Source organism: Lethenteron reissneri, chromosome 26, assembly GCF_015708825.2.
Source record: "Lethenteron reissneri isolate LAM-NWPU_2019-01 chromosome 26, ASM1570882v1, whole genome shotgun sequence".
In the NCBI taxonomy this organism is placed as follows: Eukaryota; Metazoa; Chordata; class Hyperoartia; order Petromyzontiformes; family Petromyzontidae; genus Lethenteron; species Lethenteron reissneri.
Genome location: NC_083804.1, coordinates 11685723 through 11706132, shown reverse-complemented (window position 1 = coordinate 11706132; position 20410 = coordinate 11685723). Strand labels below are relative to the sequence as shown.

At 48.9% G+C, this 20410-nt stretch overlaps 3 protein-coding genes across 6 annotated transcripts; 2 read left to right on the top strand and 1 right to left on the bottom strand.

Annotated features, from left to right (window-relative positions):
* The first annotated feature begins 4274 nt into the window (after window positions 1-4274).
* Window positions 4275-10113, top strand: TTC32 (tetratricopeptide repeat domain 32). Of its 2 annotated transcripts, XM_061560174.1 has the most exons (4): window positions 4275-4388; window positions 4523-4645; window positions 9154-9311; window positions 9874-10113. In XM_061560174.1, the coding sequence occupies exons 2-4, from the start codon at window positions 4548-4550 to the stop codon at window positions 9999-10001; spliced, it is 384 nt and encodes a 127-aa protein (XP_061416158.1). In that variant the 5' UTR covers window positions 4275-4388; window positions 4523-4547; the 3' UTR covers window positions 10002-10113. The 2 variants fall into 2 exon arrangements, with proteins under 2 accessions (XP_061416158.1, XP_061416157.1); XM_061560173.1 differs by lacking the exon at window positions 4275-4388 and having other exon boundaries at window positions 4454-4645.
* Window positions 10114-10295: 182 nt separating this feature from the next.
* Window positions 10296-14922, bottom strand: FICD (FIC domain protein adenylyltransferase). Its single transcript, XM_061560172.1, has 3 exons — window positions 14337-14922; window positions 11941-12242; window positions 10296-11628 (listed from the first exon to the last, which is right to left on the bottom strand). Exons 1-3 carry the CDS (start codon window positions 14881-14883, stop codon window positions 10855-10857), a joined length of 1623 nt encoding a protein of 540 aa, XP_061416156.1. The 5' UTR covers window positions 14884-14922; the 3' UTR covers window positions 10296-10854.
* A 79-nt stretch (window positions 14923-15001) lies between these two features.
* Window positions 15002-19837, top strand: LOC133347685 (DNA-directed RNA polymerases I, II, and III subunit RPABC4). 3 transcript variants are annotated; one of them, XM_061560178.1, is made up of 4 exons: window positions 15002-15134; window positions 19244-19308; window positions 19405-19497; window positions 19679-19837. In XM_061560178.1, exons 2-4 carry the CDS (start codon window positions 19248-19250, stop codon window positions 19699-19701), a joined length of 177 nt encoding a protein of 58 aa, XP_061416162.1. In that variant the 5' UTR covers window positions 15002-15134; window positions 19244-19247; the 3' UTR covers window positions 19702-19837. The 3 variants fall into 3 exon arrangements, with proteins under 3 accessions (XP_061416162.1, XP_061416159.1, XP_061416161.1); XM_061560175.1 differs by lacking the exon at window positions 15002-15134 and adding an exon at window positions 17641-17728; XM_061560177.1 differs by lacking the exon at window positions 15002-15134 and adding an exon at window positions 17751-18385.
* Window positions 19838-20410: the final 573 nt, after the last annotated feature.

The window sequence follows — 20410 nt, the reverse complement described above, 5'->3', positions numbered from 1 at the left end:
TAAAGATGTTATACATAGGCAGTCACTAAGCTGGTCAATTTATAGGAGTGCAAAAATACATTTCAGGGACAAAAATGCATTTCCAGAGGTGCCATCACACCCCCAGTAATTCACACAGGGTGGAGATGTATTCTTAACCCTCCCTCGAGCAGCTGAAAGTGATAATTGCAATGTATGTCTAAGGGATCTAATTCTAAACGTGTTTAAATCAAGTGAGAGTTGTGTGGTGCTAATTTTCAGTTGCCTTCATCAACCAGAGTTGTAAATTCTACATTTATATGGCAGAGGTATGTATATCCATAACATAACACCTCTCAAAATCGTTGCCAAATTAGCGACTGTGTTGCTAAATCGTGTGACTTGTTGTTTCCATTGCGACAGGATCTTGTTAGATCAAGCAACAATATAGCTCATATGCAGATTTGGGAGCGATTGCAGGTCTATAATATGGATCATGTATCAGTTTACTATGTTTTATGCTTGGTAATTAATCTCGTGACATTTGTTTAAGACTTTATAAAGCCTATGTAGTGACGTCTAGTAACTTTTTAAGGTTCGTTTAGCAACTTTCCGCTTCGAGGAGTGGAGGCACTTTACACCCCAACCTCATTGCCATATCTAATTTATCTTGGCCAGGGGTCAGCAACCAAAATAACGAGAAGAGCCATTTTTGTTCGAATTCAGAAAACCACTCAATATTTCAAGAGCCACAATACAGTCCCGAAAGAGCCACATGTGGCGCTGGAAGCTCAGGTTATTGACCTCTGCTCTAGGCGCAGCAGACTTGGAGAAGGGCTTCTGGTTTCCTCTGGAACTAGCACCCAGGGCCCCAATAAGCCTATCGCTGGTCATGATTGCTATATTTTATTCATAGTTTGCCGTGTTTGCGATACATTTTGTCCATGCAGAGAATCCTGACGACAAAGACCACACAGATGGAGCTGCGAAGGCGCAGGATGACCACGATCAGAAGCCGGACAACCCAAGCGACAAACAAAAAGAAGAAGCAGAGAAGGAGAAGAAAGACATTCCACCACAGGAGGCCCAGGACAGCAAGGAAGAAACGCCCAGAAGCAAGGGTGATTAGAAGAGACAGACGGCTACATGACACACAGCCAATGCCTGGACAATACATCTCTCTCCACGCTTTATCAGAAAAATTCCCTGTCTACTACCTACTTTTTGACACATTTAAGCAGTCATATCGCCAACAATATAATTTAACTGAATACAAAATCCTGGATATTTATTTTTGATGTTTACTGTTCGGTAATGGTATATGTTAACAGGTAACAGATATCAGGCATAATTCACATATTGGAAGGGTGTATCTGTAGACCATTCGGACCTGAACTATGATTGATCTGATTTAATTATGTTAACATTCATTTGGGCTTGTGTATGATATACCCTCTTGTGTAAACAGTATAAAATGTAAAATTATAGTTGACAGCTGATTTTTCGGGTGTCTAAGAATGTCTTTATTTACCAAATACACCTCTATATTGATAACATGATAGTCAGATCAATTCTATTTACTTAAAGCTTTTGATGGGCAATGATATTGGTATTTCTTTACAAAATGTATCATTATAGGCATTTAAATCCAGTAATTATATATATTATTTTAACAACACTGATTTTGTTTAATAAAAATATGAATTATAGTTCATAATCAACGTTTTTGGGTTCATGAATTATAGTGGCTGAACTGAAATGTAGAGAAAATGGTTTTAATATTTTAAATGTCGCCTAACACAATTTAATACTTTATGTACTGAAAACATACAATAAAAATATGGGCACTATTTATGGTGGGGGAATACAAATATAATTTTTTGTTTACTATTTTGTTTACTATATATATGAATGTATGATGCACATGTTTAGGCTTCGTAAAAATGTTTTCACTTTATCGTAGAAATAAAAAGTTGCACGTTTATTTCTTAAATAATTTATTTAATAAATGTTGTACCATGGGGATTCATTATCATTTGTAATTATAAAGGCTAACAACAGGCAGCAGAGTACATCGTAATTATGGTTTCACATACATTCAAATTCTTTTGTGGCATAGATAATGACTAAAATACGAATTTATAGCGTGCTCTGTCAATCCAGCCACTGAATGGATGCGTTTCCCATGCTGTGTCGGTCATGGGGATTGTTTGACCATACTTTACTGTGTTGATGAGAACGGGATGGTGAAGAGTGGGGCAAGGACCTGTTTAGAAATATATCGCCTTCCGCTAACATTCGCCATGACCAGGAATTAAACTCAAGTTCTTTTGGCTCATCGCGAAGTACGCTAACCAGTGCACCACCACTCCACTCAAAAGATATGTGGCAATACAATAATGCCAAAGAACACAATGCATAATCTAATACAGTACAGTCAATACTGTATATTGCAGTATTATTTCTACGCCCAAATATAGAATATCTGCAAAAAACATATACTGCAATACAAAGTATAGTAACACCCGATGTAAGTCTACCCCTTTTTACGTCGTTTTGCCAATACGTCGGCACTTTAATAAAACCGTTACCAAGATCCGCAACATAAACCGGGTATTGCTGTGCATGTAATATGTTTGTATATTTTTAAGCACACAATTATATGGGCAAACCCCTGTGGTGCGTTGGTAATGTTTGACTACGTGAGTGGCACGAAGCATGTAGCTGAAAGTCAATTGCAGTGAGTCAGAAGCATTGCAAAGTTTAGCGTTTAGTGTTACTTGAGCAACAATTATTTAATTACATTTACGCTCATGGTAACCATGGATGTGTATACAATACCGTGCCGCTTGCACAACACAACCCACACATTTGAATTACCCGCAACCACATATAGCCCGAGCAGCTTGTTAAAACAAAAATAAATACAACTGCTGCATGATGAAATTAATATCTGCGTGAAAGAATATTACATTTTCTCTCGAGATATATTTTTTGCAGACATTGGTATTACATTCAGTGATAAATGAAGTTTATTTGCATGAGTAGATGTGATATATTTTGGGTGTATTTACATCATTGCTGTGCAGTAACTGTAATTGGTGCTTTTTAACACGTAGGCTTTCGCGACCAATATTATTAATAATATAGGTTTTTGGGTCAGATCGCGTTATTTATGAAGCTGATTGTAATTATCAGCGAAACGTCGTACTCAAATTTCAAAATGCTGTTGATTCTCTCTTCAGCACACCGGTGGGCTAAAGAAGTGAATTATTTTGTCCTTTGAAAAAACGTGACACATGTTTTACTGTTTGGCCGTGTCGGGTGGTGGAGGGTTACGACACATTTATAAATAACGCGATCTGACCCAAAAACCTGTATTATGTATAATTGGTGCTGTTGATATATTGCTAAACACGCTTTTAAATGTCGTAGAAGTCACCACATACTAATGATACATATGATGACTAACCACATCAATCGTTACACGACATAAGGCCCTAATTTGACAACGCAACATTTTCCGGAATGTATGGCGAGTTGTTTTGTAAGATTGCAAATAAAAATGACAAAACACTATAAAAGTAACGCAACTTTTTCATACATGTAATAGAGCTACAAAGGCTTTGCTCTGCAAACAATGTCAGCTAAAAATATATGCATCGGTATGGTTTTTGGGAGGTTTCGAGACGTTACTCAGATGTTTCATGTTTGTAGTGAATGATGAAAAACTAACAATTTTACGTAATATGCAACAACAAAAACCCCACAGCGCTCAAATGATCGTGGGATTCCAATATCTCGAACCTGGCACCAGAATGAGCACACTTCAGCAATATCTGGAGGTGACAACTTAACACGATGAGTCGTGGCCTCTGCACCTTGGCATACAAACTCTCTCTTATCCTATTCGGCACCAGATCTCCTCACTCCCCACATACTGCAACAAAATCCCCTCCGACCAGGCCCCCAAGGGGCCGTCCATAAATGACGTCACGCACCTAGGGGGGGGGGGTGAGAAATGTGACGTCACATAAAAATTCGCAACTTTAAATAAATATAAACAACACGTTCTACTTAATTTAATAGACTTTTTAATAAATGCTTTCTCCTACAACATCAGAGTGCAGCGCCACATTAAATACGCACTACAATGACAATAGTGTTAAAGCGATTTGAAGCATGTTTATATATTTTTTTGGGGGGGCAGTGCTTTGTGACGTCACATTTGAGGGGGGAGGGTCTGACTTTTTGTGACGTTGTGTGACGACGGGGGGGGGGGGCGGTCAAAAATCGCCCAAAATCGCGTGACGTCATTTATGGACGGCCCCCAAAGTCCCAAAACTTTTCGCACTCGAACCTCCAAATCTCCGATCCGGAGGGCAAAATCCTCGGACCTGACACCAGAACTTGGCATCACCGTTGGGAGGGTAAACACCCTCTGATGTGGCACCTCCTCATGCACGCTCCGGTCGCTGGCACGCTGCAGGCGCGTTGAAGATCTCCCTGTCTCCCTGTCCCCCTGTCCCCTGTCTCCCTGTCCCCCTGTCCCACTGCCCCCCAGTGCTCTGTGAGTCCTGCCCCCCCCCATGTCTCTGCAGGAGGCGGACGCGTGCCTACGGGAGAGGCGGCTCGGCCGTGCTGAGGAGCTCTACACGGGGCTGCTGGCCCGGCGCGATCGCCTCTGGTGAGAGGGGGACACGCCATGGGGTGGGGAGACACGGGGGGTGGGGAGACACGGGGGGTGGGGAGACACGGGGGGTGGGGAGACACGGGGGGGTGGGGAGACACGGGGGGTGGGGAGACACGGGGGGTGGGGAGACACGGGGGGGGGGGAGACACGGGGGGGGGGGGGGACACGGGGAGACACTGGGGGGACACCGTGAGACACGGGGAGACACGGGGAGACACGGGTGAGACACGGGGAGACACTGGGAGACACGGTGAGACACTGGGAGACACGGTGAGACACGGGGAGACACTGGGAGACACGGGTGAGACACGGGGAGACACTGGGAGACACGGTGAGACACGGGGAGACACTGGGAGACACGGGGAGACACGGGTGAGACACGGGGAGGCACTGGGCGACACGGTGAGACACCGGGAGACACGGGGAGACACGGGTGAGACACGGGGAGACACTGGGAGACACGGTGAGACACTGGGAGACACGGTGAGACACCGGGAGACACTGGGGGGACACGGGGAGACACGGGTGAGACACGGGAGACACGGGTGAGACACGGGGAGACACTGGGAGACACGGTGAGACACGGGGAGACACTGGGAGACACGGTGAGACACGGGGAGACACGGGGAGACACGGGTGAGACACGGGGAGACACTGGGAGACACGGTGAGACACTGGGAGACACGGTGAGACACGGGGAGACACTGGGAGACACGGGTGAGACACGGGGAGACACTGGGAGACACGGTGAGACACGGGGAGACACTGGGAGACACGGGGAGACACGGGTGAGACACGGGGAGACACTGGGAGACACGGTGAGACACTGGGAGACACGGGGAGACACGGGTGAGACACGGGGAGACACTGGGAGACACGGTGAGACACTGGGAGACACGGTGAGACACCGGGAGACACTGGGGGGACACGGGGAGACACGGGTGAGACACGGGGAGACACGGGTGAGACACGGGGAGACACTGGGAGACACGGTGAGACACGGGGAGACACTGGGAGACACGGTGAGACACGGGGAGACACGGGGAGACACGGGTGAGACACGGGGAGACACTGGGAGACACGGTGAGACACTGGGAGACACGGTGAGACACGGGGAGACACTGGGAGACACGGGTGAGACACGGGGAGACACTGGGAGACACGGTGAGACACGGGGAGACACTGGGAGACACGGGGAGACACGGGTGAGACACGGGGAGACACTGGGAGACACGGTGAGACACTGGGAGACACGGGGAGACACGGGTGAGACACGGGGAGACACTGGGAGACACGGTGAGACACTGGGAGACACGGTGAGACACCGGGAGACACTGGGGGGACACGGGGAGACACGGGTGAGACACGGGGAGACACGGGTGAGACACGGGGAGACACTGGGAGACACGGTGAGACACGGGGAGACACTGGGAGACACGGTGAGACACGGGGAGACACGGGGAGACACGGGTGAGACACGGGGAGACACTGGGAGACACGGTGAGACACTGGGAGACACGGTGAGACACGGGGAGACACTGGGAGACACGGGTGAGACACGGGGAGACACTGGGAGACACGGTGAGACACGGGGAGACACTGGGAGACACGGGGAGACACGGGTGAGACACGGGGAGACACTGGGAGACACGGTGAGACACTGGGAGACACGGGGAGACACGGGTGAGACACGGGGAGACACTGGGAGACACGGTGAGACACTGGGAGACACGGTGAGACACCGGGAGACACTGGGGGGACACGGGGAGACACGGGTGAGACACGGGGAGACACGGGTGAGACACGGGGAGACACTGGGAGACACGGTGAGACACGGGGAGACACTGGGAGACACGGTGAGACACGGGGAGACACGGGGAGACACTGGGAGACACGGTGAGACACGGTGAGACACGGTGAGACACTGGGAGACACGGTGATACACTGGGAGACACGGGTGAGACACCGGGAGACACTGGTGAGACACGGGGAGACACGGGTGAGACACGGGTGAGACACGGGGAGACACTGGGAGACACTGGGAGACACGGTGAGACACGGGGAGACACGGGGAGACACTGGGAGACACGGGGAGACACGGGGAGACACGGTGATACACTGGGAGACACGGGTGAGACACCGGGAGACACTGGTGAGACACGGGGAGACACGGGTGAGACACGGGTGAGACACGGGGAGACACTGGGAGACACGGGTGAAACACGGGGGAGACACGGGTGAGACACGGGGAGACACGGGTGAGACACGGGTGAGACACGGGTGAGACACTGGGAGACACGGTGATACACTGGGAGACACGGGTGAGACACCGGGAGACACTGGTGAGACACGGGGAGACACGGGTGAGACACGGGTGAGACACGGGGAGACACTGGGAGACACGGGTGAAACACGGGGGAGACACGGGTGAGACACGGGGAGACACGGGTGAGACACGGGTGAGACACGGGTGAGACACTGGGAGACACCGGGAGACACTGTGAGACACGGGTGAGAAACGGGTGAGACACGGGGAGACACCGGGAGACACTGGGGAGACACCGGGAGACACTTGGGGGACACCAGGATACACTGGGGAGACACCGGGAGACACGGTGAGACACTGGGGAGACACGGGTGAGACACGGGTGAGACACGGGGAGACACTGGGAGACACGGGTGAGACACGGGGGAGACACGGGTGAGACACGGGGAGACACGGGTGAGACACGGGTGAGACACTGGGAGACACCGGGAGACACTGTGAGACACGGGTGAGAAACGGGTGAGACACGGGGAGACACGGTGAGACACCGGGAGACACTTGGGGGACACCAGGATACACTGGGGAGACACCGGGAGACACGGTGAGACACTGGGGAGACACTGGGGAGACACGGTGAGACACCGGGAGACACTTGGGGGACACCAGGATACACTGGAGAGACACCGGGAGACACTGGGAGATACGGGGAGACACTGGGGAGACACGGGGAGACACCGGGAGACACTTGGGGGACACCAGGATACACTGGGGAGACACTGGGAAGACACTGTGAGACACTGGGGGGACACCAGGATACACTGGGGAGACACCGAGAGACACTGGGAGACACGGGGAGACACCGGGAGACACTGGGGGGACACCGGGAGACACTGGGGGGACACCGGGAGACACTGGGGGGACACCGGGAGACACTGGGGGGACACCGGGAGACACGGGTGAGACACAGGGAGACACAGTGAGCCGCAGGAAGACACTGGGAGACACGGGTGAGCCACCGGGAGACACGGGGAGACACTAAGGAGACACTGGGGAGACACCGGGAGACACAGTGAGCCACCGGGAGACACCGCTGAGACACGGTGAGACACTGGGGAGACACAGTGAGGCACGGGGAGACAGTGAGACACGGTGAGACACCGGGAGACACCTGGAGACACGGGTGAGACTCATGAGGTGACACCAGGAGACATGCCGGAAGACGCCGGGAGAGTCGCAGAGTTAATGCTGTGGGCGTCCCCGAGACCTCGTGCTCGTCACAGGAGGTTCCCATTCAGTCAGACTCCACAAACCCCGCGCTCAATCGTTTCCGTGTCTGTTGTGTGGGAATGTCGCCGAGAAGCGCCTCACTCGCACGCCATGTGCGATTGCTCTGTATTCACGATGCCACGTGTGGCCATTAGATGGCAGTGCAGCAAGGGATTTAAATATATCAGCTGTGGACATCGCTTTCAACATTCGCCATCCCATCCTGAATGCACGGTGGGTTTTAATCCAGTTTACTCAAACGCAAAGCCAAAAGTTGTTGAATCGGAATTGGGAAAACATCCAAACCCAGGGCCCTCCTCGAAACGTGTTGAGACTTGGTGAAGCTTTCCTGGGTTAAAGAGGCACTATTGTGTTATGGAACCATTCATATTTATTCATCACATCCAGGTGACAGTAATTTGAAGTGCGTGTTATATTGATCAGAAATTAGTGGTAAGTTTGGCGAAAGTCACGTGTAAGTTGTAAGCTGGCTACGAGTAGCTGATGGACAATAAGTATAACCAGTAAAAACAAAGTTTTTCACTATAAATCCTTTATATGCGTGGCGGCTAGAGTCCTCTCGTCCTCTGGCTTGAGATGGCTGCCACCTATGGGTCAGATGATTGCATTGCACCATTAAGCAATTGGTAATTAAATATATTTTTGTCCTAAAAAGTGTAAAATTTTGGAAAAAATTTTCACGAACATTAATTGTCACGCACAACGAGTCTGTGTGGAAAATGTCAGCACGATTGGATCACGGGAAGTGGGTTAAAAAACGACCGAAAGATTTGCACGGTCCTAAGCAAGCAAGCGAACTTAATATAACGGATTTAAAAACAAACAGCAATCGCGGCAACATTGAAACTGGTAACATCAGGTTCAACCATGCATTGCTGCATAATTCAATCTTGCTGTCAGATGAAATAAAGAAATTAACGACATTTTACTGGTTGTGTTTCTGACATAGCAAAGAAGATTGCGCTGTCGCCTTGAACAACCGAGGGCAGATCAAGTACCTGCGCGTGGACTTTTATGAAGCAATGGACGACTACACACAGGCCATTGAGTGCAACAAGGACTTCCCCATTCCTTACTACAACAGGGGCCTTATTCTCTACAGGCTAGGTATTGCCCATGTCAGCAGAACATAACCAGAGTCCAGTTGAACGTGGTAGCTTACTCATTATATTTGTCATTAACTTTGACACCATGCCTCGGAGTGATAGTAAAACATTTTGCAGAAAAGTGTCCGATGCCACCACTGTTTGTGCATATGAGTTGGGGGACTTTAAATTGACCCTTGAGACGCCGATTTGTCAACTATCAATACATTTATAGAAAGCCAGAATTGCATCTTATTGTATACTGTACTGTCAAAAAGGTGAGTGCTGTCAGTAGACAGCACACAGCACTATGAAACCAGTGACCTGGATTTGATTCCCAGGCATCACTTACAAGTGACTCTGCAGCCATTCCTCGGACTTCCCCCCACAACCAACCCATATTGACCAGTGTTAAGTATGGTCAAACAGTCCACATGATTTGATACGCTGGGGGAGGCCTTGATCCAGCAACGGATTGAAGGGCTGTAGTTGTTTTTATTAAAAAGGGAAGTGTTGTATCATTGTGGAACCAAATGTTTGACATTGAGGTTAACGTGTTGATATTTTTAAATGGTTTATTTTAGGGTTTTTTGATGACGCAATCAAGGATTTTCACAAGGCTGTTGAACTCAATCCAGCATTTGAAGATGCTCGAACAAGTCTCAAACAAGCTGCCTGGGACAAAGAAGCAAAGCAAGCCAGAGGTTACTGATACTACGAATTTGAAAATGGAGAGTAAATGTAATATTTTTTTACATTTTTAATCAAACTGTCAGTGTTTATTGTTGATTACAGTAGTAATTGTATATGGCCAAATCAAGATGTTATGAACGTGTATTTCATAACCATTTTCATAAGCATTGTAAATTGTAATATATTAATGGCACATTAAGGGGCATATTCATGTACACGTTTATCCATAATTCTTTGTATTTAACCAAAAGATATAATTTAATACATTCACAAGGAGCTTTCATGTAATTAAGCATAGTACTTTCACAGCATGTTATATTTGCAAAATAAATTATTTATTCAACACAATGTAGTCAGAACACGTTTTGATTGCAACACACGATGTTAGAAACATTCTGCATGTGAGACGCTATGAAAATATACTGTCCCATCATAATTTACAAACAAGGGACTGCTACATGTTTTACTTTTGTCTATTATAAATTTAATGACATAATGCCATTAACAAAATTGCACACGAAAGAGAAATAGGCATTTCCTTGAAAAATTGCACCGCAAAGCTGTTACGTTATACAATAAGAATGCCTTCTCGGGTCTGTACTGTGGGGAAGCTATACCGGTTAGGCAAGATCTTAGAAATGCATAACTGGAACGCGATGCAAATAAACAAGACTGAACATGAAGATACATGCAAGGCTGTTAGAAATCCAAGTATACTTAAACGAGAAAAGATTGAAATAGTCTTTGAACCACACTGCTATTGCACATTGAACGTTATCCGTCAGTTCAAACTAAGCACATGCACATCACATACGTTGTTAGTGGGCAGTAATAACAATCCGCACGAACAAATGAAATCAATATGAAAGAATTTACCAGTCTTTCAATTGTATCGTGTTTGAATATTCTGGAATGCTTTCTGGGAGTCCCTTGTCTGGACTCAAATCTGAGCTGGCTATGAGATACTGGTCCAATGTCATCTCCGCACATCGTGCAATGAAGCGTATGAAAGGTCGCACGTCCCCATCATTCCCAGCTTGCAGCGCAGTGTAGTATTCAGCGCGTTGTTCTTTGCGGATGGTGACTGGCGGATACCCGGCCTGCATGAGAATGAGGTTCATGAGGAGACGTGACGTTCGCCCGTTGCCGTCTACAAACGGGTGCACGTACACCAGCCTGTAGTGCGCCAGCGCCGCAAACTCTATCGGGTGCAGGGTTAGCGCTTCTTCGGAGTTCAGCCACTGCGTGAATTGTCCCATGTGCCTCTCCACTTCGCGCGGCTCTGGAGGCAGATGGCTCCCAACGAAGACGCGTGATCGGCGAAAGTAGCCAGCCTCTATGGGATCCACGTGGCCCAGCACTCGCCGGTGGATCTCCAGGATATCGGTGGTAGTGATTGAGCCGATGCGGTTGATGAGCGAGGCGTTCATGTACTTCATGGCAGCGTCGATGCCCAAAACTTCGTTCTGCTCGGCGAGGCTTTTTCCATAGACTGCGTAACGTGTCTCAACAATGTGCTTGATTTCTGAGAGTGTTAGTGTGTTGCCCTCGAGTGCTACCGTGTGATGGATGTGATGGTAATAGCTCTCCTCCATCACTCGCCGTAAGGCTCCGTCCCACTTGGGGATGAGCAAAAGCTTCTTGACCTGCACATACAACAGCCGTCAAAGTAAACTAATTATTTCAAAGCATCTATACAATTACATTTTAAGCATTACTAGCTGTACTATTTTGATGACGATATAAGCGAGTGCCAGGAAAGCACAGTAATTTAAATCACCAACACTTGATAGAAATATCAGTCAAAACTAATTTTGGTTGAAAATGCATGCAAACTCAAGTTGAAAAAGAGTGCTCAAAATTGAATGTTATGTGCCAGTGATTATTCCACAAGTAAACACAAATTTTGGATAAGATTTAGTATCCACTTGCACCAAACAGCAGCAACTGCTCTTCACCTTGCTGTCGATGATGGCGTAGCGACGCTGGTCGATCTCTTCCACGAGGGGCGAGGTTCGCCCGCGGTTGCTAAGCGCTTGCAAATGACAGGGCATGAGTGCGAGTGCACGGTTAAACATGTGGTCCGCCTGCACCACGTTTTCATCCTCCTCCAGGAAGAGGCCGTACTCATTGAGAGCATCTGGAAAGTCAGGATCGAGACGCAAGCAGTGCTGGAAGAGGCGCCGTGCCTTGTCGCGCTTGCCTTGTCGCTTCATCTCCAAAGCCTGGTGCAGTGATGCTTGAGCTTCCAGCCTAATGTCTGTCCATGCAAATAACACACGTTATCAGTGGGGTTAGCTATCGAGTGTACAGGCAAATCCACTCTCTGGCCCATGGCCCTCTGGCCCATGAGCCATGGGCCAGAGGCCTAAACACCAGGCTACAAAGATAAAGGAAACGGATCAGGGGTCCTATTTATTGCACCAGGGCCCATAACCAAACCATCACACCACTGCATGTTATATACAGTATGCTATGGCTTTACACAATTGTTTAGTAAACTACAATAATAGGAAACACATCAGGATACCCTGAGTGGTTAGATACTGAACACAGTTCAAACATTTGAAATGTGCAAGTTATGCTTTGTGGCCATATTAAAACAAACAGGTTTTTTTATTTCAATTCACGTAATTAAGAGATCAGATAAATGTTGTAAATTGATAAAAAAAATCTCAACTATTTCGAAGTAATAATGAATGATATAATTTTCAAATTAAACATTTTTTTGTTAAGATTCTGACTGCCACAATGGCCAAATTAACTTACACAACTGTAATAATCAACTTCCAAAAACGAATTACCAGACTACATTAAGATTGAACACAACAACGTAGTGTGATTAATGTATGACTACGTGAGAAGCATGAGGCAAAACTGACGCTCATGTTTAAAGTATTGCTACAGTATACTGTACCTAGAATACTTAGCATTAATCTGACCAGCAGAGATAACTTTTGACTTATAACTTTTGTGACTGCAGGAATTCATATTCTTTGGTTCTTTCGATAAAGTCACTTTATTTTATTATAATTTTTCTATCTATGTGACTTTACCGAAATAACCAAAGAATACAGAGACAACGTGTTAGTAATTTTAAACAAGGTCTGTAACACAACCAAACCAAATAGTGTGCAGTACTTCGAATATTTATGGGAATGTAGTGATAATTATTGAGGCTGGTTAGAATTTGAAAGGATTATTTAATCATTGCCAATTATTTAGCAGGAAAGCCTGAGTATTCCGACTATTTAGGAGGGGCCTACATTTGGATATTTGATCAATTCCACACCTTCAGCCTGACATCTACAAAACCTGCTTATCTTTGCAAGCAAAATAATTGACCGTAAAAAAACTCCAATATGAAGTCATGGTATCGATACAATATTGGTCACTCGCTATCTAAAAGGTCGCTGTTAAAAGGTTCCCTTATGTTGCCCACTGCTGAGCAGTGACAATACCCGGGCCATCAGCACCGTGACGTGGGTGAGGTATAAGTCAATAAATGAGCTGGCACAACCGGAGGGCATTTGTGCGTCACCGCTGCTGTCTACCAATCACAGGGTGACAAGTGAGACGAAACAACGCAACGGAAACTCTTGGCAATGACGTGGAGTGGAATGTAAAACACGACGACAAATATTCCACTCATTTACATTCGGGCACATTTGTCTAACCTGCTGTTGCCACAAATAAAACAAAGTCACCAATACAGAAACATCCTTTTTACGCTCTACTATTAACAAGGACCATTTTCCAAAACATTAACTTTCCTACGGTATGTGAAATGTTATACAATTGCCTCACATTCCGACGGAATTACACTAAGAACGAGGAAGCGTATGATGTTTGAGAAAACGTCTCAAGTCGAGGCAGCGTGGCGACTGCTTTAGAGAAGCGGGGCTTGGGGCCATGACAGGTCACAGCTACACATTGGTGGTCGAGACAAGCGACGGATTGGCAGCCAAAGGAGGGAACACGCCCGGGAGGACGTCCACCGTGGAGACGGAGCAGTGACAGCGGCTGGTGGCCACGAGCTTCAATGATTATTAACATCGCGGAACCGGGAGAGATGGCAACCGCTTGAATACGCCGTTACAGAGCGGTGGTTACAGAGTACAATATTGACAAATTATTGAGATTACTGGACTATATTAGGACAAACTAGAGTGGCCTTAAGCGAGGTGCTCGTGTTTCAATATTCAAAAAAGGTTACAGCGGGGCTAATTAATCTCTGTGCTGACAATTCCACATTGCCATGGCGGGAGTCAGACTAGAGACATCCATGGGGAAACCAATGTTGAGCCACCTACCGCTGCTTCTCGCCCCCCCCCCCCCCCAACATAAACTGTACCAGGAGAGGTCTTGGGTTTTTCTGTCGCAGGCCAGCTCCAACCTCCTGCTCCAGCTTCCACCGCTCCATCTCCTCCGACACCGAGACCCAGAGGCAGCCTCATCACCAGCCCCAACAGCGCCGTGGTGGTGGTGGTCGCATACTCGGGCCGGCCACCGCACGCGTCCACGTGCGTGGCCCGGCCACTGCCACCTCCTCCTCCTCCACCTCCACCCAGGATACACCGGAGCGGACGAAGCTTTGGCCCCAGGGGCAGCAGCAGTAGAAATAGGAGCAGGAGCAGCCCAAGGCCCGCGGCGGGCAGCCACCCGGGCCGCGCCGGGCAGGACCTCAACACCCACAGCGACATGGGGACGGGGATGACGGCAACGACGGGAGGCCTGGGCACATGGCGCGGACCTCTGCTGCCGTGGTATCCCCGCCTCCTCCTTCTCCTCTCACCACTAAGCCCTCGTGTGTCTCCGCCTCCTCCTCTCACCACTAAGCCCTCGTGTGTCGCCGCGTTCCACTCGGCCGCGTCTCTCTCCTCGATGGCTCCGTGGTTCATGGGGCGGTGGAGGGGCGGTGGAGGGCGTGAGAGGCAATCGATTCGATTCCAACCGCGTGCGGGAGGAAATGAATCGATTCGGTTGATTTCGTCAACGTGGTCGTCCGTCTGTACGCGAAAATGAGCTTCAATAAACACGCGGAATTGTGACTTTTGTTGGCGAAATATCGTTACCTGCATGAACGATGGGAGGCGCAGGGACAGACGTTCGATCACGACGTTTCGATCGCAACACAAGCAGTCGTCATCAGGTGGGACAACCACAGCAAGAATAAGTAAACCCGTAAAAACAAAGTTTTTCACTCTAAATCCTTTATATGCGTGGCGGCTTGAGTCCTCTCGTCTTCTGGCTTGAGATGGCTGCCACCTATGGGTCAGATGATTGTCTGCCACCATTAAGCAATTGGTAATTAAATATTTAATTTGTTTTCCCTAAACAGTGTAAAATTTTTGAAAATGTTTTTCACTAACATTAATTGTCTCGCACAACGAGTCTGTGTGCAAAATGTCAGCTCGATTGGATCACGGGAAGTGGGTTAAAAAACGAGCGAAAGATTTGCACGGTCGTAAGCAAGCACGCAAGCAAGCAAGCGAACTTAATATAAAGGATTTAAAAAAACCTGCTTCTTGCTGTGGTTGTCCCACCTGATGACGAGTGCTTGTGTTGCGATCGAAACGTCGTGATCTATTATTTTTATACCTACGTGGCTTTACCGAGAGAACCAAAGAGTAATTGTCCTGATATTCTTAGGTTTTTTCGGTAAAGTCACGTAGGTAATAAAAAATAATAAAAATAAAATAAAAATCACGACGTTTTCGGAGGCTTGTAAATTACTTGATATCGTGCTGTGACGGTTCCACCTGAAGACGGAAGCTTGTGTTGCCTCCGAAACGTCGTGATTTTTATTTTATTTTATTAATTTAAATTTTTTTACCTACGTGACTTTACCGAAAAAACCTAAGAATATGAATCCTTGCAGTCACGAAAGCTTCAAATCTAGAAGTAATTGTGTTATTGACAACCGTGTCGAGTTTCATGTTGATCACGGTGCCTGTGCTGCACTCACTGCCCACCCCAACGCGCCGTCAAAAATGTATGAATTTATAACGGGCGACGTTTCGGGCAACTGGCCTCTCACACTTGGCTGAGAGGCTAACGTAGATTAAGCCCCGCCACGGCACTGGCTTGCTTAATCTAAGTTGTCTTGTGGTTGTTGTTGGTTGTTTGACTTGCATCCCACTGGGATTTGTGCACACAGCGTTGGTGTGTAACGGTGTTTTTTCTGCAATATGTTGCTGTCTTTTCTTGGATTTTCTGTTTGCACTCAGTCACATATTCACTTGAGGATGTTTTTTTGTTCATGTTTTTGTTTTTTGTTTGTTGCGGTTGCACCCGATTCAAGAGCCGAATGGCTCACAGGGCTACACCTAATAAATGAACTTGAAACTTGCTTAGGCAGACACGTGGAGATTTTAGAAAGTTTTGGGGGGAAATTACCGGACGCTATGTTGCGATAATGAACACTTACAGGCACGTCTGGATTAAAATTTTAAAAAACCCCAAAAGAGCTTTGTGGCTCATCGGATTCCTCCAGCCCGGGCACCCCCCACGGAGAAGTCTGGACACCAAAACGTTGCCCCGCCATGCGGCCACTTGAGATCGGACGACCACCGCCCCGAGGCGCTTAATCGATGGCGACTGGAATCGTTTCGCGCGACACCGGAATCGCCTCGCGGGGTAGGGGTGGAGGGGTGTGACGGGGGGGGGGGGTGGGAGGGGTGTGACGGGGGGGGTGACGGGGGGGGGGTGTGTGACGGGGGGGGTGTGACGGGGGGGGGTGTGACGGGGGGGGGTGTGACGGGGGGGGGGGTGACGGGGGGGGGGGGTGTGACGGGGGGGGGGGTGACGGGGGGGGTGTGTGACGGGGGGGTGTGACGGGGGGGGTTGTGACGGGGGGGGGGTGTGACGGGGGGGGTGTGACGGGGGGGGGGTGTGACGGGGGGGGGGAGGTGTGACGGGGGGTGTGACCGGGGGGTGACGGGGGGGGGTGTGACGGGGGGGGGTGTGACGGGGGGGGTGTGACGGGGGGGGGTGTAACGGGGGGGGGGGAGGTTGTGACGGGGGGGGGGGTGAAGGGGGGGGTGTGACGGGGGGGGGGTGTGACGGGGGGGGGGGGGGGGTAATTTCTGGGGGGTGGGAGGGGTGTGACGGGGGGGGGGGTGTGACGGGGGGGGGGTGTGACGGGGGGTGTGACGGGGGGCTGTGTGACGGGGGGGGGGTGTGACCGGGGGGGTGTGACGGGGGGGGGGGGTGTGACGGGGGGGAGTGTGACGGGGGGGGTGGGAGGGAGTGTGACGGGGGGTGGGGGGTGTGACGGGGGGGGGGTGTGACGGGGGGGTGTGACGGGTGGGGTGTGACGGGGGGGGGTGTGACGGGGGGGGGGGTGTGACGGGGGAGGGTGTGACGGGGGGGGGTGTGACGGGGGGGGTGACGGGGGGGGTGTGACGGGGGGGGTGTGACAGGGGGGGGGGTGTGACGGGGGGGGTGTGACGGGGGGGGGTGACGGGGGGGGTGTGACGGGGGGGGGGTGGACGGGGGGGGGTGTGACGGGGGGGGGTGACGGGGGGGTGACGGGGGGGGTGTGACGGGGGGGGTGACGGGGGGGGGTGTGACGGGGGGGGGTGACGGGGGGTGTGACGGGGGGGGGTGTGACGGGGGTGGGGCGTCACGTGACCCGGAACGCGCGCGCGGAACCGGATATTGCGTCACTTGACCCGGAAGCGAACGCGTGACCCTCGTGCGCCAGCTGGGAGCTTCACCACCGACCGCGCGTGCGTCACTTGGGTGAGCGTGGGGCGCTCGGCGCGGGAACGGCGAATTTACCGCCTTAAAACGGCCATGAACTAATAACAATGATAATCATTGAAAACGGCCTCTTGGGTGCAGAGTGGCTCGTCGTTTACATGAGCCAAGTTGCTCGCGTTGACGATGTTGCTGTTGCCTCTGTAGCCGAGGAGACACCGGCGGGGAGGCCTTGCTCCACGCGTGTTTGCGGATCCGCCGACACTTTGGCGGATAAATGTCACGGGCTCTGCTTTGGGGGCTTTCTTTATCAATTCATACTTTGACCTGTGTGTTTTTTTAATGCAGATGGTTACTTGTAGTACAGAGACCACTTAGTGATTTTGACGAGGCTTGTGACCAAATCTCCCCGAATGCGCCAGAACGTGAAGGCGTTTGCGGGGCTGAGTGGATAGTGCTCGGATAGGCGACCACGACGCGGGCGGCTAACGTGGTGGGCAACAAGAGGAGGATTCAGAAAAATCAAACGCTTTGGCCTTCCGTGGTCCCCGCCATCCACCAAACCGCAGTGGGCAGCCTATGGCCAAATAAACGCGTACGGCGTGAGAGGAGCGGATTGACAAAACGGAAGATGCTGCCACGTTTTCACAGTAGGGGGCGATGTTGGCCAGTACCTTGATACATTCTACGTCTATACTGGTAGGAACCTCCTGGTTCCACCAGCCCACAGGGGATTATTGTGTCTGTCCGTCGTGCATCTAAAAATGGGTGGGGAGGGTGGAAGGTGGGAGGGGTGGGGCTGGGTGGGGAGGGGCTGGTCACCCCGTGGTGCCCTTATAAAACTCAACGTTTAACCTACTCACGCCGGCTTGTGCCCGCCCTCACAGTCGGCCATATTTGCCGAATACACCACGCCGCCGTTGACCCTGACCATTGACCCAACGTTCCTACCAGCTCCCTCCGCAGGAATGTGTTTAGCTGTGGCAAGGACACCAATGCAGAAACAGGGGGAGAACATACAAATTCTATTGTCGGGAATCGAACCCTGCTGTGAGGCACAATTCAGCTGTTTACTGCATTCCAGCTGTTTACTAAACAAACTGATCGATCACATCTGGAATCGCCCCGATGCAAAGTATGTTTATCCCAGAGTCAATTTGTTGTAATTTTGTCGCTCGGGAAATACCAGAAGTCGCTAGAATCTAACTTTACAACACCGACATTACCAAGGAAATGTGGAATTTGTACCCTTTGCTGAAGGGCTAATGCTGATTAGTCCCACACGAGACTCGCTTGGTTCGGGAGACACGTGGAGATTAAGAAACATTAGAAATGACCGGCAATTGTTGCAATTATCACTTATAGCCACTAGAGGGAGCGTTACGACTATACCTTGCCTGATGCATTCAATCTGTTAAAACGGTGTCATATATATTTTCTTTAACTTTCAAAAAATCTAAATTTACTGTTGTACAATACTTTATTGCATATAATGTGCAGCCGAATCATATATTCAGATATTAGAATGGATATATGTTTATGCTATTTTTGTTGCAGTCACATGGATTCTAACAAGGATGCACAACCAGCAAAACAACAACCGATGATTTACATTTGTGGAGGTATGAAGTTAACAGCAGCAGTACTTTGTACCATTTTCCCTGCTTTTGTAAGTGTTATTGTTTGCAACCAACTTGACTGTCTTGTAATTTTTACAGAGTGCCATACCGAAAATGAAATTAAGGCGAGGGATCCGATCCGATGCCGAGAGTGTGGATACAGGATAATGTACAAGAAAAGAACCAAAAGATGTATCCTTTTTTAACTGCTCAATGTATTTTTGTTTGTGCAATGGCTTTCCGAGTGGGGTAGTTTGCAATCGCAATGCAGTGTCGTAAATGTGGCAGTGCTATTTTGCAAATTCATGGCTCATGTGTTGACATCAGTACGAATGGCAAATATGAAATACATTTTCCTTGACTGCTTGTACAGTGGTTGTGTTTGATGCACGTTGAGCGCAATGTCAAGGAGACGTCTGGATTTCAATGGCTGTCGACAGAAGTTATGTTTTTTTGTGTGGATGCCAGATGCGGTCCGTTATTTTTCTTTCCTGTAGTATTTGCGTGAATAAAAGTTTTGTTGTAAATCTTGTACTTTTGTTTAATCGGTTATATTGAATGTGTATTCTCACGTTTTACTACATTTTACAAAATAAGCAAACTTAGTTTTTCGAATGAAGATTACATGAAGGTTTTCTCAGCAGTTTCAGGCGTTGATTTAGGATTGGTTAATATGCTAGTTGCAGTCTGCATTGTATATGAAACCACTGCTTTAAACCAGATGCCTTATAATAAACGTTTTGCAGAACAAATTTTGCGCTTCTCACTTTTGTAGAAGATCCCACTTTGTATGTTTTATTGTACAGTAAAACCTCTCAACCCGACTAAGTGGGGGGGGGGACACCCTTTCCAGTTATGGAAGATGTTCGGCACACTGCAATTACTCAATTGTAATCACATTTTATCATAATACCGAACACATTTAATTTACACTTAAAATTGTATTACAAATAACACTACAATACAGGCTGAGTCATAACCATGAAACAGAGGTAGATAACTGATTTCTAATCTTAAGCTAATTCTCAGGCTTTATTTTTTTGTAAAATGAGAGCGGCTCATCCACATGCTTTTCTGGGGCTATGTTCATGTGCACGGGCTAATC